At 38.2% G+C, this 13183-nt stretch overlaps 1 protein-coding gene across 3 annotated transcripts in view; it reads right to left on the bottom strand.

Annotated features, from left to right (window-relative positions):
• Nucleotides 1-236: 236 nt before the first annotated feature.
• Nucleotides 237-13183, bottom strand: part of COL4A1 (collagen type IV alpha 1 chain) — a 119540-nt gene continuing 106593 nt past the window's right edge. For 2 of the 3 annotated variants that reach the window (XM_072933668.1, XM_030280344.4), the window contains exons 45-52: nucleotides 12821-12892; nucleotides 11340-11468; nucleotides 9860-9958; nucleotides 9499-9711; nucleotides 8579-8756; nucleotides 5657-5771; nucleotides 4818-4990; nucleotides 237-3194 (exon numbers count right to left, since the gene is read on the bottom strand). In XM_072933668.1, the coding sequence (XP_072789769.1) occupies nucleotides 3113-3194; nucleotides 4818-4990; nucleotides 5657-5771; nucleotides 8579-8756; nucleotides 9499-9711; nucleotides 9860-9958; nucleotides 11340-11468; nucleotides 12821-12892 (1061 nt within the window). In that variant the 3' untranslated portion in view covers nucleotides 237-3112. Of the gene's footprint in view, nucleotides 3195-4817; nucleotides 4991-5656; nucleotides 5772-7207; nucleotides 7228-8578; nucleotides 8757-9498; nucleotides 9712-9859; nucleotides 9959-11339; nucleotides 11469-12820; nucleotides 12893-13183 lie in introns of all 3 variants that reach the window. The other variant, XR_012057492.1, reaches the window with a different exon arrangement.

Raw genomic sequence — 13183 nt, 5'->3', positions numbered from 1 at the left:
CTAATTATAATATTATTTTGCAGTATGTATGGAAATTTTTTTAATTTAAAACTGATCCATTCCTATTTCAAAAGGAAAATTGCTGGTGACTAGAACGTGTCAAAGTAGAGATGGAGACATGGGGAAATAGTCATATACTCAATAGGGTCATGCTAGTAGATTAGAGACCAAGGTATTTGTTAGTGTAATGCTGTCCGTCTCAGTGCTACCACAAAGAGAGCAAGGGCACCACCTGCTGTTTTAGAAATGTATTTATTTGGAACATGACAGTGACTCTTCAAGTACTGCACTCAAAATTTTCTCCTGAAATTGAAGCTTCTGCAACATGATTTGAATAACTGATGAGTTAGCAGTTGCCTGTTCACACAATGAACTTTATTGTAGCCACAACACTGGCCAAAAATGCCTGAATATGGGGTACTTAAGAGGTTTTTGAAAGCAAGGCAGTGTTTCACACGGGCTCTTCTTCACCCAGGGCATCAAAATCTAGCATTCACACATTTTCAGGAGATCTGACTGATATCCAATAAGCACCAAAAAGTTTAGTGAGTGATTTAAGAAGAAACAGCATCTTTAGCATGTGAATGGTTTAGGTCATTTTATGAACTGGAGGTTATAGAATAAATAATTACTATTAGATAAGGAAGACATCAAACTACAGTTCAAACAGTTTTCACAAATTTTCAAAGGACCTTGTTTCCAAATGCTCCCAATTGAGAAGACAAGGGTTCATATACATCAAGCTGATTTAAACATACATTAAGAACTTTATAAACCAAACTGTCTGGCAGTTCTAAGAAATTTGACCACAGCAAATTAAATCCCTAGCTGACCAGGAGATAAAACGTAGAGTGTGAGCAGCAGTTTGGATGCTCTGAGTCAGTGAAGACTCAATTTTTGAATAATTTTTCCTAGATACCACAAGGTATCTTATAGTCTTATACCACCTTATAGTCTTCTCCTCTTCTTCTGGATATCAAGTGTCTTGGGAAAACCCTGCATGAGGCTGCTCAGACATAATCAGACTGTTTTATTTTATAGAGTAGAAAAGAACTTTCATGAAGACTTATAAATAATCTTATAAATAAGATTATCAAGTGTCTCAGAACTTCCACGAGAGTTAAGAATCATTGCTAAATGAAATGCCAATTTCTATGCAGGAGCCTTCAGCCATTTGGTCAGAGAATATCTGGAAGGATTTTAAGTGAAAGCCAAGTTCAAAACAGCAGTAGCAGCCACAGTGTCTTCACAAATTTTGGAAAACAACAAGAAACTTTAGCATATTATGTGCTTTTGCCATGAAAAACGATAGCATGGCCCATTTCCTCTTCAACCAGAGCCAAGATTCATCTTGCCCACTTAAAAGCAAAGTTATATGAGATATTTTAATTTTTATCCTGCATAAATCAGTTCTGTTTGTGCATGAAAAATTTAAAGGAAAAGGAAAAGTGAAAATTGTGCATCATTTGATTGATTCCCATGAGCTGAGATGAAGTTAGCAGATTTTTGTAATATGTTCATATCAAATACATTTCAGTGATAAGTTTCTCATGTTTCATCTATCAGTTCAGTTCTTACAAGATAACAACAGAGGTGTCAGTACAGTGCCCTGTTTCCCCCTTTAGAAGATGCTTTGTACATCTGCAAGATGTGCAAAACAAAAATCATCTATGATTGCAGCAAGCTTGTGCATTTATTGGTGGCTTATTAAAAAATAATTAATTGCTGTAAATGAATGCTAATAACAAATTAGTAAAAACTTCTTTGTTTCTTCTTTTTTTTTTTTTTTTTACACAAATAGTTTTATTACAAACTTGAATTTTTAAGAAATACACATGTAAGAAATTACACAAAGGCCTTGGCATTTGCAAAAATCTTTTGGTATTTGCATGGTAATAGTCCATAAAACATTTTTGGACACAGACGTGCTCAAACAATGGTATCATTGCATAGAAATTTTTAGAAATATTTCTGAGGCCACTTTGAAGAATTTTTTTGGCACAATATTAACAAAATTAAGGCCTTATACTTTTAAAAATCAAGTCATTCAGTGTGTGAGTAGTGTTTAAAACCCTGAAAAATATTAAATACAGAATAAAGACTATAAGCTCAAAGCAGGATTTACTATTATAAACACAAATAACTATTAACCTGGGTTCAATCTCTGCAACTTCAGTATTGAAATGGCTATGTAAAATGAACATTTCACATCATATTTTGGCATTTAACACCTAATTCATGACACTGAAAAGAAGAAAAATTTTGTAAGCTTCTTTTTGAAATTATAAACTCAGAGCTTGATTTGCCTAATGGTTGATATCTATATAAATTACTAAAATATTTATATCTTTTTTTTTTCTTGACCATTGCTGGATCATTCTTTATTCCACAGGAAAGTTTGTTCTACTGCACAAAGAAGCTGCATAGTACCAACATAGCAGAAACACTTACATGCCTATTTGTGAAGCCAATTTGGCAATGTCTTCCAGATGTAGACCCATTAATACTGACAGCACTAAAGGCTACAAACAGAAGCAAAGGTTTGCAGGATGGCACTCTATGTTGTGAAAAGATGGTTACATGTTGCTGAACCACAAGTCTGTAATCCCAAATCTCTTTTTTACATTAGTATTTCTTTGTACAAGAACAATAAGTACATACCCAAGAGTCTGGGATTTTAAGACACCTAGATAACGGTAACAAACTTATCTGGGGAAGAAAAATGAATCTAAATATATAATACAAGAATGAGAAAGGGGGTCAAACAGTATAAGGCAGAACTGCATACCTCCTAGCACCTTTGCATTTTTTTCTTGATAAATGCTGACGTTTTATTCTATCAGTGCATTGCATTTATATAAAAAATACATATACTTTGATCAAAAGTGCCATTTGGCATGTCAACATTTGAAGCTTATCTTTGTTGTCTCTTTTCTTCTTTAGCAAGGACAGGGCCAGTAAAGCAGTGTGTGTTAGTTATGCAAGTTCCTAAAAGGCACTTTACTGTTTTCATATTGGACAACAATGAGGTACATATGATATATGTCTAGGCTTCATTGCTGTTAAACAAATAGCACCATATTGTGTGAAATTAGTTGAAATTCAAAAGTCATTATGTTTTTCTCATACAGACTTGACAACGGCTAACATTTGAGCGTAGATCCCCGGCTTTCAAGGTTGAGGGAGTCGGTTTCCTATGGAAAAGAAAAAAAAGAAAAGACCCATTAACAATTTCAGGTTCATAACTGACAACACCAGTTTGGAATGCAAGTCTCCCTTCCAGTCTCTGCTGAATCAAGAAGGTGTTCCTAAGTTCTCCAGTGTGTAATCACTTCCATGTTTGGTCACAAACTATCATAAGATTAGTTTTAAACATCACACACTTATTGAAGAATTCAGTTCTTTCACGAGGCATAACATTTCCTTAACCTAGAACATCATCTGTTAAAGCAGCAGTTTGAAAACAATCTAGAATCTGGATAATAAAATAAAACTAGGCAAAGAAGCTGAAATTTGACTGTTTATGAGTTGCTGCTAATTCTTGTGACTTTAAACACAAATGAAAAGATGGCAAAGGAAATTATGTGATGTCACATATAAACAAAAACCAAAGCCTTTTTTCTCTAACCTGCCATAAGTAATTACTCCTAGCAACTAGAAATAAATAATTTCCAGACAAAGGTGTGCTTGCATTTAATGCTTTTCATTAAAAAATATTATGAGTTTACAGGAAATTAAAGAGTATTTGTGTTTTCTGATAGCAGGGCAGGTCCACACTCTGGGATTATTTTATTAATCTGAGGCATAGTTTGCAGCCAGAAAAGCATGTGAAGATGAGAGGTCTCTGGGTAGGACTCAAGGAATTGAAACAACTGTAGTGCTCACTCTAAATTTTCTTCTGACCACCTTTCCTCTTTCCTGGAATCCAGGGCTTACCCCAGTGGTGGGGTATTTGTGGTAGTAGTTTTTCTGATTGATGAGATTATCACAGCCCCAACAATACTCAATCTCAGTGCTCAATTTTAATACCTACTCCATTGACAGCTATCTGATAAACAAAGAGTGAAAACTGGCTAAACAACCTGTTTCGTTCTGAGACAGGCAAGGCAGCATTCATAGATCTAGAAGACACGAAAAGATGAAGGGTAAGAGGAGCAGCAGTCAGGACTGTGGTGGAAGAGGGTGATTACCTGAACTCCAGAGGAATGTCTGCTGACCAGTTAAGCTATGCAGACATGGGAACTGACCTATATGCTAACATATTAGTAACATTTTTACAGTACAAATTAGCCTGTGTTGAAAAATACTCATGTGCAGGAGACCAGAACAAAACCTATTACCACCAGCTGCATTTTACTCAAACATACTTCCTCTAACATTAGGGAAAGGTAAGTAATTGTTCAACTCACTTAGTTTAACACCTGTACAAATTGCAAGTAGTTCTATTATATGTTAACATCCACTTACAGCAAATTTTATATTCTGATCTAATTTCAATCAGTATGTCAGCCTATCCCAGTTACCACTTGGTGAATACAATCAGAAACAGTGGAATTGTGAACACTGTTAGATGATTTTGAAAAGCAAAATACATGGTACAAATGACACATTGCAAACGCTAACTGATGATACATTCATTAATTCCCCCAGAAGCTACTAATTTTTTTCTTTCTGTTATAGAAATAATTAACTACATAATTAACTGTGCTGGTGGACAGCCAGTACTCAAACCTCTATTACACTCAAAAAATACTTCTTTTTTGCAGCAGTAAGGCTCAACTGAGTCTCAAAGAGTGATAAATAAAACACAAACTTACCTGAACATCTCATTCCTTTCTATAGTGGCAAGCCAGAAGCTGTAAGCATTTGCATAGTAATTGCAGGTGCCCCGGCCATGGCATTCAATGAAGGGAGCGCTGCGGAACTCCTCCAGGCAGGAGCCAGGGGATGCCAGGGCCTGGCCAGAGCCCTCCGCACCAGCACTGGTGTGCTAGGAAAAGGCAAAAGCATTGGTCACAGAGGCACTCTTTGCCTCTTCTGCTACAACGTTAATGAATCTCTCACACAAATAATTCTTCTCACTTCTCTCCTTGTCCTCTGTTCTGGCAATCTGCTATTTTGTTGCTCAGCTCAAGGAGGAAAAAGAAGGTGGAGTTGAAGACTCCTATGGATTCTCTCACTCAACAGCAGCATGACACACGCTTCAGGGGCATATACCAGTATCAGCTTCAGGGGCAGCTGTGTGCACAGAAGTCCCCCAGGAGAGACAGCAGGACTCAAACTATCTCTATGTAAGCAACATGCCAGGGCTAGCTCTTGGCCCAGGAGGCATAAGGTCTGGTATGGCTTTTATCTGAATAGGAGGAATAAGGTCTGGTATGGCTTTTATCTGAATAGCTAACTCCATTCTCACCCCACATCACAGCAGCCTCTCCCCCATTGCCAAGTGCTAACAGCTTTGGACCCAGCTGTGTCTCAGACCATGCCCAGGCCTTGCCTGGGAAAATGATGAGATTCTTTTTGAAGTCACTGCAAAGGGGAGAGGTTTAATGCCCTCCTAAAACCTGAAGGGACAGAGTCAGATACTAAATTTCCATAGATAAAAACCCTGAAACAAATGCTTTCCTCAGCTCAGAGTATGTCTTAGTGCACTTACCATGACAAAGGAGTAACCAATCCAAAGTGAACTCCAGCCTTCAGGACACGGTGGTATTTGAATTGTTTGACTGTGAACAGCTATTACCATAGCAGGAGCCTCACACACAGAGCATCTAGAAGGACCAAGGCATGAATGAGCTGTATGCACTTAAGGATTAATAGTTCTTTATTCAGAAGCTAGAAATCTTGAAATAGAAAATGTCACGTTCAAAACCAAAGGAAAATCACAATGTTTCATTTAGAAAAACAGCCAACTGGTTCTTTTCTCTTTTTTGTTCTTTTCTAATTTGTTTTGTAAACTTCTTAATTTCTCCCTTACTAAGAGAGAGTTCAACTATTAAGTCTTATTCCTATTAGTTTTCCTATGAGAAAAGAATGACACCTCTTATCTGAATATTTACACACATTTTTCTTTTTTCTACTACTGTTTGTATTGAAGTTTCTAAAAGTTCTCAATGTCATGAACATGGGGAGCAAATAGCCAAACACTGTATCTCAGCAAGTATCACTCAAAAGTGGTCTAGTGTGATCAGAAACAAGTAACAGCAATTCATCATCCTAAACTTAGCTCTGACTTCCAGAGAAAAAGCCATCTCTCTGGAAAATGTCTTACAAAGGCAATCACTGCTAAGCTAATCTAATGCAGACTCTTTCCCATGCATTTTCCTTGAAAGTGTGTTTTATGTACATTTTTGGTCTGTTTCTCCAGTAAGATATTTCCAGCAAAGTAACTTGCACAACAAACTTCAAAGCAATTCTCCAGAAAGGCATGCAGCACCAGGTCTTTTACTTTAGATAAATTCCTTGTGTCACAGAACTGCTAGGTTACTGAATAATCCAATGACCAATCATGCCTTCATAGAATCAGAACAAACCCATGAGCTGGGCTGGAATTTTAATATGGGGGCTGGTAATAAGGAATTTGGTAGATATAATCAGTTTTTTCTTGTACAACTCTTCAACTGGCTGCTGCAGTTAGCAATTATGAAAATTATTTAAAACTAAACAGTCTGATTCCTGTTATCAGAGCAGGGAAAAGAATGAAGTGCAAAATGAATTAAGCTGAATTCTGGAAAATGCAGAGAAGCAAAGGTATTCAGAATGAAAGCCTTCTCCTTCTGCCTTGTGAAGACTGCTTTCATACCTACTGCCTTCATCTTTAGTGCAGAAGCAAGAGAGTTATTTTAAGAAATACATCAATGAAAGAGTAAGTTTAAAGAAGGAATGTAAAGCTGCCTCTATTCTTGGAGCTCTGCTTTGCTTCAAGAGATTGCTGATAATTCAGCAGAAGGCCTTACAGGAAAAGAAGTCCTATGATTCAAGGCATCAGGTGACACTTCTACACATTTTCTACATTTGGACAGGAAAAACTGTTGGTTAAAAAGTAGCAACTAATAAAATAAATTGAAAGAAGAGTCTTCCAGATTCTTCGCTAGTTTTCTAAAATGAATATCACATCTATTTCACTCATTGCTATGACTAAAAGGAGAAAACCACATAAGCATACATGCACACACACACACATATGTATATACATGTACACACTTACGCGTCCTTATGGTGCAAAAGCTAATCCGTAGGCATAAGATAAGGCAAAGGGTTGGTTAGTACCTCCTTCAGCAAGAGTTTCAAACGTGACTGTTAAAGGCTATTTTGGGTGCATGATATGGGATGGCATAAAAGGAATATGAATTTCAGAGGTTGGCAATTTGAACTTTTTCTGAAAGTCAAGCCTCTTCCATTCACATGCAACGAACAAGCAAAAATTTAGACTAACAAAAGCTATAGTCTCTCCTGAGAATCTTGTCCTTAATCTGCTCATTCATTTTCAAAATATACCAACTTCTTTGGTACTAAACCAAAAGTAAGAATACAGAGTACGACTGCAGATACAAGATGGATTCCACAATGCAAAATAAACATCAAATGTTTTGCAGTAGAACCATATAGCTTTTCGAACATCCAGGATGTCCAGAATACAACCTACTGCTGATTTGGATTGTCCTTTCTCTTGGATGTACCTGAGAAATCATTACCAGCAATCTCCACTCACATTCATTAGATATGGCTGGAAGAGGGATCAGCAGGAGCTGATACAGATTAGAAGCAATGACAGAAAGGACAGTAATGCCTATATCTAATGATTATCACTTAAGCTGTAAGTCAAAGATTCCCTTGTCAGATTCATATCTAATGGTGGGGCAGTTTGGCACACTTTTGCTCGCAACTCTGCCTTCAGCATTGGACATATTATGCCAGAGGAGGTTTTCTAGTGGTCTTAAAATTTCAAATGGACTAAAAGTTCAACATGATGCATTGATGCAGAACAGTTATGTCTCTGATATAAGCACCATTCCTTATGCTAGCTGAGAATCTAGAATTATTAAGAAAACCAGATGATTGATGTTGCAATTGTTTCCTTTAATTCAGACAATAATGGCTACATTCAAGCTGAATGTCTAAAACAATTGAAGAAGGCTGTCAGTCTACTGTATGATAAAAATGCTACCATTTTTAAACAAAAGGAAACTGAGCCCTAAAAAGCTTCTAGCTATGGCTAGTTAAAAAACAGAAGTGTTTCAGACAAGAATTGTGAGACAATGGAAAAAAATTTCTCCTTCAAAGTACATCACAGCTTTTGCAAGACAACATTTCAAAGTAAATCTTTTCATTTCAATTATACTCAAAATAGGCTATTTTATTTGTTTGGGTTTCCCCCAGAATGGATTTATTTTTTATCAAAGTCTAAACGGAAAACATGCACACTTTGAAACATTTCATCAAAAGAATTCAAACTTTAAATTGAAAGGCAGGAAATAAAAATATACAGATTAAAAACCTTGTCCAGAAAAATAAAGTACCCTGCGTGCTTTTTCCACAGGCTTTTTCACTTTATAAATAAGCAGAACTGAAACCATACCTGCTGATGAATGGTCTGATATTGTCACCAGTGATAGGAGCCATATTCATTGGCATGGGCTCAGGAGTAGACAGCCAGTAGGAGTAGTCATTCCTTGATGCAAAGTTACAGACGTTGTTGATATTGCAGAATAAGAAAGGCATGGTACTAAATTTACGAAGACAGCTTCCTGCTGTGCCTGAAACGTCAAGTGAAAGGTTATTTCTTAACAGTTTTGTTAAACCACTGCCAACTGCCTAACAATTATTTCCAGAAGCAGTTAAAAAAGGCAGAGAACACTTGCTCTGGACAGCTCAGTTTTCTCAGAGGAAGTGAATTCTCTTAGCTTCATGAGGAATGAACAGGACAAGGAAAGGAGTAGTCTAGTCTTGCCTATAGAATTATGGAATACATTAGGTTGGAATAGACCTCTAGAGATTGTCTATCCTACTGTCCTGCCAGTTAGATCTGGTTTCTTGGGTCCAGATTTAGTTGAGTTTTGAGGATCTCTAAAGACAAGAAATTCAACCATCTCTCTGTTCCAATGGTTGACCATCAGCATGATAAAGGAGGTCTTATTTATGCTTCACTAAAATGTGTCTCATAGTTGTGTCCATTGCTGCTTCTGTCACTGAGACCCTCTGAGAAGGGACTCCATACTCTACCCTTTCTCTAGACAGCTGTAGACTGCAATAATGGCGCCCCCATAAATATCTGTTAATGCTGAGCAAACCCAGTTCCATCTGACTGTCCAGACCCCATGAGCCATCTCAGTAACTAGGTGTTGTATTCACTGTGGTATAGAAACATCTTCCTTGCTCTGGGATGCCTAGGTCTGAGCCAGAGCAATTTCACAGATTTGCTTAATGCAGTTCTACAAATGAGAGCAGAATTTGGTTTGTAATGAATCCTAACAGAATTCTAATTTGGTCTCTACGTACCCAGATCTTGGCCATGTGCTCGTTCATTGCCTTGTACATAAAGCAAGGAGTAGCCGTGGTAAATCAGCCTTGTTCCAAATGGACACGAAGGTTCTTCAATGGTTTGACTGTGTCTGGTAACAAGGAAGCCATGAGCAACAGATGGTGCCCCAGGTGGGCCCATAGCCCCGGGCAAGCCATCAGGGCCAGGTGGACCAGGAAATCCTCTGGGCCCTACAATACAGAGAGGCTCATTTTATTTTTGTAGACAGCAGTACTCTCCCTACATAACTGAAGAAGTGAAATTAGATACATTCACACCTAATATCATATGTTATTTTTCCATGAAGGAATCAAGTCTTTGAAGAATGCAGGAACTTACCTGGGGGACCAAAAGGACCAGCTTCTCCTTTCTGCCCAGGCTGACCATCAAACCCTGGACTACCAGGTGGTCCAGGTACACCTGAAGGTCCTGTCACCCCTGTTGAAAAACAAGCAATAATTATTACTGGATAGTATGTCATGTTCATTCTGACTTTTTGGTTTTAATACAGCACAGCATAGGTATGCCCCAGCATAAACTAAACTAATGGAGATTCAGTACATACACTCCCATACCAAGAGCACATATAAGAGTTACTGAAGGCAAAGTGGTTCTATAGTAGAGAAGAAAGGAAGTAAGGAGAGAGTGTGCTTCTAAAATAACTAGCATTTGCCTGGAATATGAAAAGGAATCTCTTCTCTCTCTGCTTATCTTATGACTCAATCAAAAATAGACTGTAAAAAAGTAGGGTCCTGAACAGTGGTATTCTCTTAGCTTCTTCCCAATTCAGCCATATTTTATGTCTTCCATTTATCAATTTTTAGGGATGCTATGAATCCTACATAAACTCAGCAAATCTGACTTCAAAAAACGGAAGTTAATACCATCAGCACTATAGCAACATTTCTGTGACTCATCAGAAGCTTTAGACACTCACAGCTTTCCTTTTCCTGACCACCCAAAAAGAAATATTGTGTTGATGTACTGAATTGACTACTAGTGATAGAACAATGGATTCTGCACAAGCAAACCCATGCTGTGTTCAATCACTGAGGCTGTTTCATAGCTATTTCATAAAGTACAGCTGTTGCAGAGTTGCATCCCACCCTCAAGAGGAAAATTTAATATCTACTATATTAACTAGGAAGAAGATATTCATTATCCTCCACTGTAATTCTCTATCAACTCTATATAAGTAATTAAGGAAAAAAAGCTTTCCCTTGGAATCTTAACACTCCTAAGCTCCCGTTCTCCATTTCCCATCATTCTGAAGGATGTGTCCTTGTGGTAGCATTTCATTTTTCCTACCACTTGCTCCATTCTCTTATTTGCTAGTGTGTTTCACTTTTGCAGTTCACCTACTCTTTATAAAAATTGCAATATCTGGACTAAAAGAAGAAATCCAGCATCATGGAACAAGCTTCCTCAGGAAACACTTTTCATTCCAGGATCAAATGGTATTCCTCATGCTTTCTTCTCACAGAGACACACAGTAATTAAGTTTTGATTCAAGACTAATTACAGAAGACAGCCTAACAAATACATTTTGGGGAAAGGATAAGGAGTGTGTTGCAAGTCATTCTGCCTGCTGCTGATTTCAAATACGGATGTGATGCCTGCAGAGAGCCTATAAAAAATCACCAGGAAGGCATCTATTTTGGATGAGCTTCAAAAAGGAGCTTCTTTATCATTGACACAATTTAAGTGGCTTACAAAAATCGGATAACATTATACCAAAAATCTTGCAGTATCTAGACTACTTTTGGTCTATTTTACGTTACAAAAAATGTGTTTCTACTGAAAAATTAGAAACTCTCACCTTGTTGTCCTTTGGGACCTGGAAGTCCTGGGAATCCCTTGAGACCAACTGGTCCTACAGGTCCAGGTAAGCCAGGATCCCCTTTAATAAGCTGAAAAGGACCTGGTGGGCCTGGTGGGCCTTGTAAACCTGTGGAAATCAACCAAGAAAAATAGCACGTATTTAGTATTGCACAATAAAAAAAAAAAAAAGGGAAAAAAAATGTTACCTTGTATTGCCATTTATGCACTCAGAGACTGGAACCTCTCACAGACAGTCACAAGATATTAACACATCCTAGACTTCACTTGTGAAGGAAACTGCAGAGCTTCCCAAATGGAAGCCTATTTGTGCTGGTATCTCTAGCCAAACACTTCTCATGGACTGAAATAGCTGTCCAGGCCTTAGGCTGCATGGAGTTGTCTCAGCAAGTTTGCAAATATCCCCAAGCTGAGTGGTCTAGTCAAGATGCTGGATGGAAGGGATGCCATCCTGCCATCCAGAGGCACCCTGCCATGCGTGACAAGTGGGCCAATGGCAACCTCATGAAGTTCAACAAGTGCAAGGCCAAGTGCAAGGTCTTACACCTGGGCCAGAGCAATCCACAATATCAGTTCAGACTGGGGGATGAATGGATTGCAAGCACCCCTGCAGAGAAGGACTTGGGAAACACAAGTAGATGAAAAACGGGATGAGTCGGCAATGTCTGCTCACAGCCCAGAAAGCCAATACAGGGCTACACGAAAAGAAGTGCGACCAGTAATGCTCCTCCTCTGCTCTCTTCTCATAAGAGCCCACCTGGAATATTATATGCAGCTCTGGGGTCCCCTGTACAAGGAGGGCATGTACCTGTTAGAGCTCTGTTAGGTCCAGAGCAGGGCCATGAAAATGATCAGAGGGGTGGAAGAGGTCTGTGAAGACAGGCTGAGAGAGCTGGGCTTGCTCAGCCTGGAGAATAGAAGGCCCAGGGAAGACCTTACTGTGGCTTTCAGTACATAAAAGGGGCTTATAAGAAACACCGAGAGAGATTTTTTTTTTACCAGGGTCTGGAGTGACAGGACAAGGGGCAGCAGTGTGAAAGAAAGAAGTGTTTACAGGATGAGTGTAAATTTAAATTGGACTTAAGGAGGAAAATTTTTTACTGTGAGGGTGGTGAGGCACTGGAAAAGAGGTTTCCCAGAGAAGCTACAGAAGATCTATCCCTGGAAGCATTCAAAGCCATGTTAGATGGGGCTCTGAGCAACCTGATCTAGTGAAAGATGTGCTTGCCCATGGCAGGCAGGTTGAAACTAGGTGATTTTTAAGATCCCTTCAAACTCAAACATCCTGTGATTCTAATCTGACCATTCAGATGCTGATATATGATACCTGGTTTCATATTATGAGTTTTTACACAGAACAAAAGAGTGACGGAGTTACAGCCACAAATAACAACAAATTAATCAAAAATAACAATTTTACTGAAAAAATCTGGGGAAAAAAAGCACAAGTCTTCATCATACCTTTAGATCCAGGAAGACCTTGGTCACCTCGCTCACCCTTAAGGCCTGGGAAGCCAGGAGTTCCTTTTGGACCTGAAGTCAAAGGAAATATTTGCATGAAAATTCAATAATTTCTTGATTTGGAAGGATATGTGTGGAATAATCATGTATAACCCCATGATCCTGAAAAGGACGTGACTTTATTTGCTCAAGTACTTTTAAATTGTTTGCAGGAACACAATACAAACACCACCACTAAGTCACAAAAGAAATGATGACTGAAAATAAATTTATATTTTTTTTCTCTTACTTCTCCCCAAAGTTCTCTTACTTTAATAATATCATTCTCTAGATTAAAAGCATTATGTTTTTCTTATTAATAAC

The sequence above is a fragment of the Taeniopygia guttata genome, chromosome 1, assembly GCF_048771995.1.
Source record: "Taeniopygia guttata chromosome 1, bTaeGut7.mat, whole genome shotgun sequence".
NCBI classification, from domain to species: Eukaryota; Metazoa; Chordata; class Aves; order Passeriformes; family Estrildidae; genus Taeniopygia; species Taeniopygia guttata.
The sequence above is the reverse complement of the archived record's forward strand: the minus strand, read 5'-3'. Positions and strand labels throughout refer to the sequence as shown.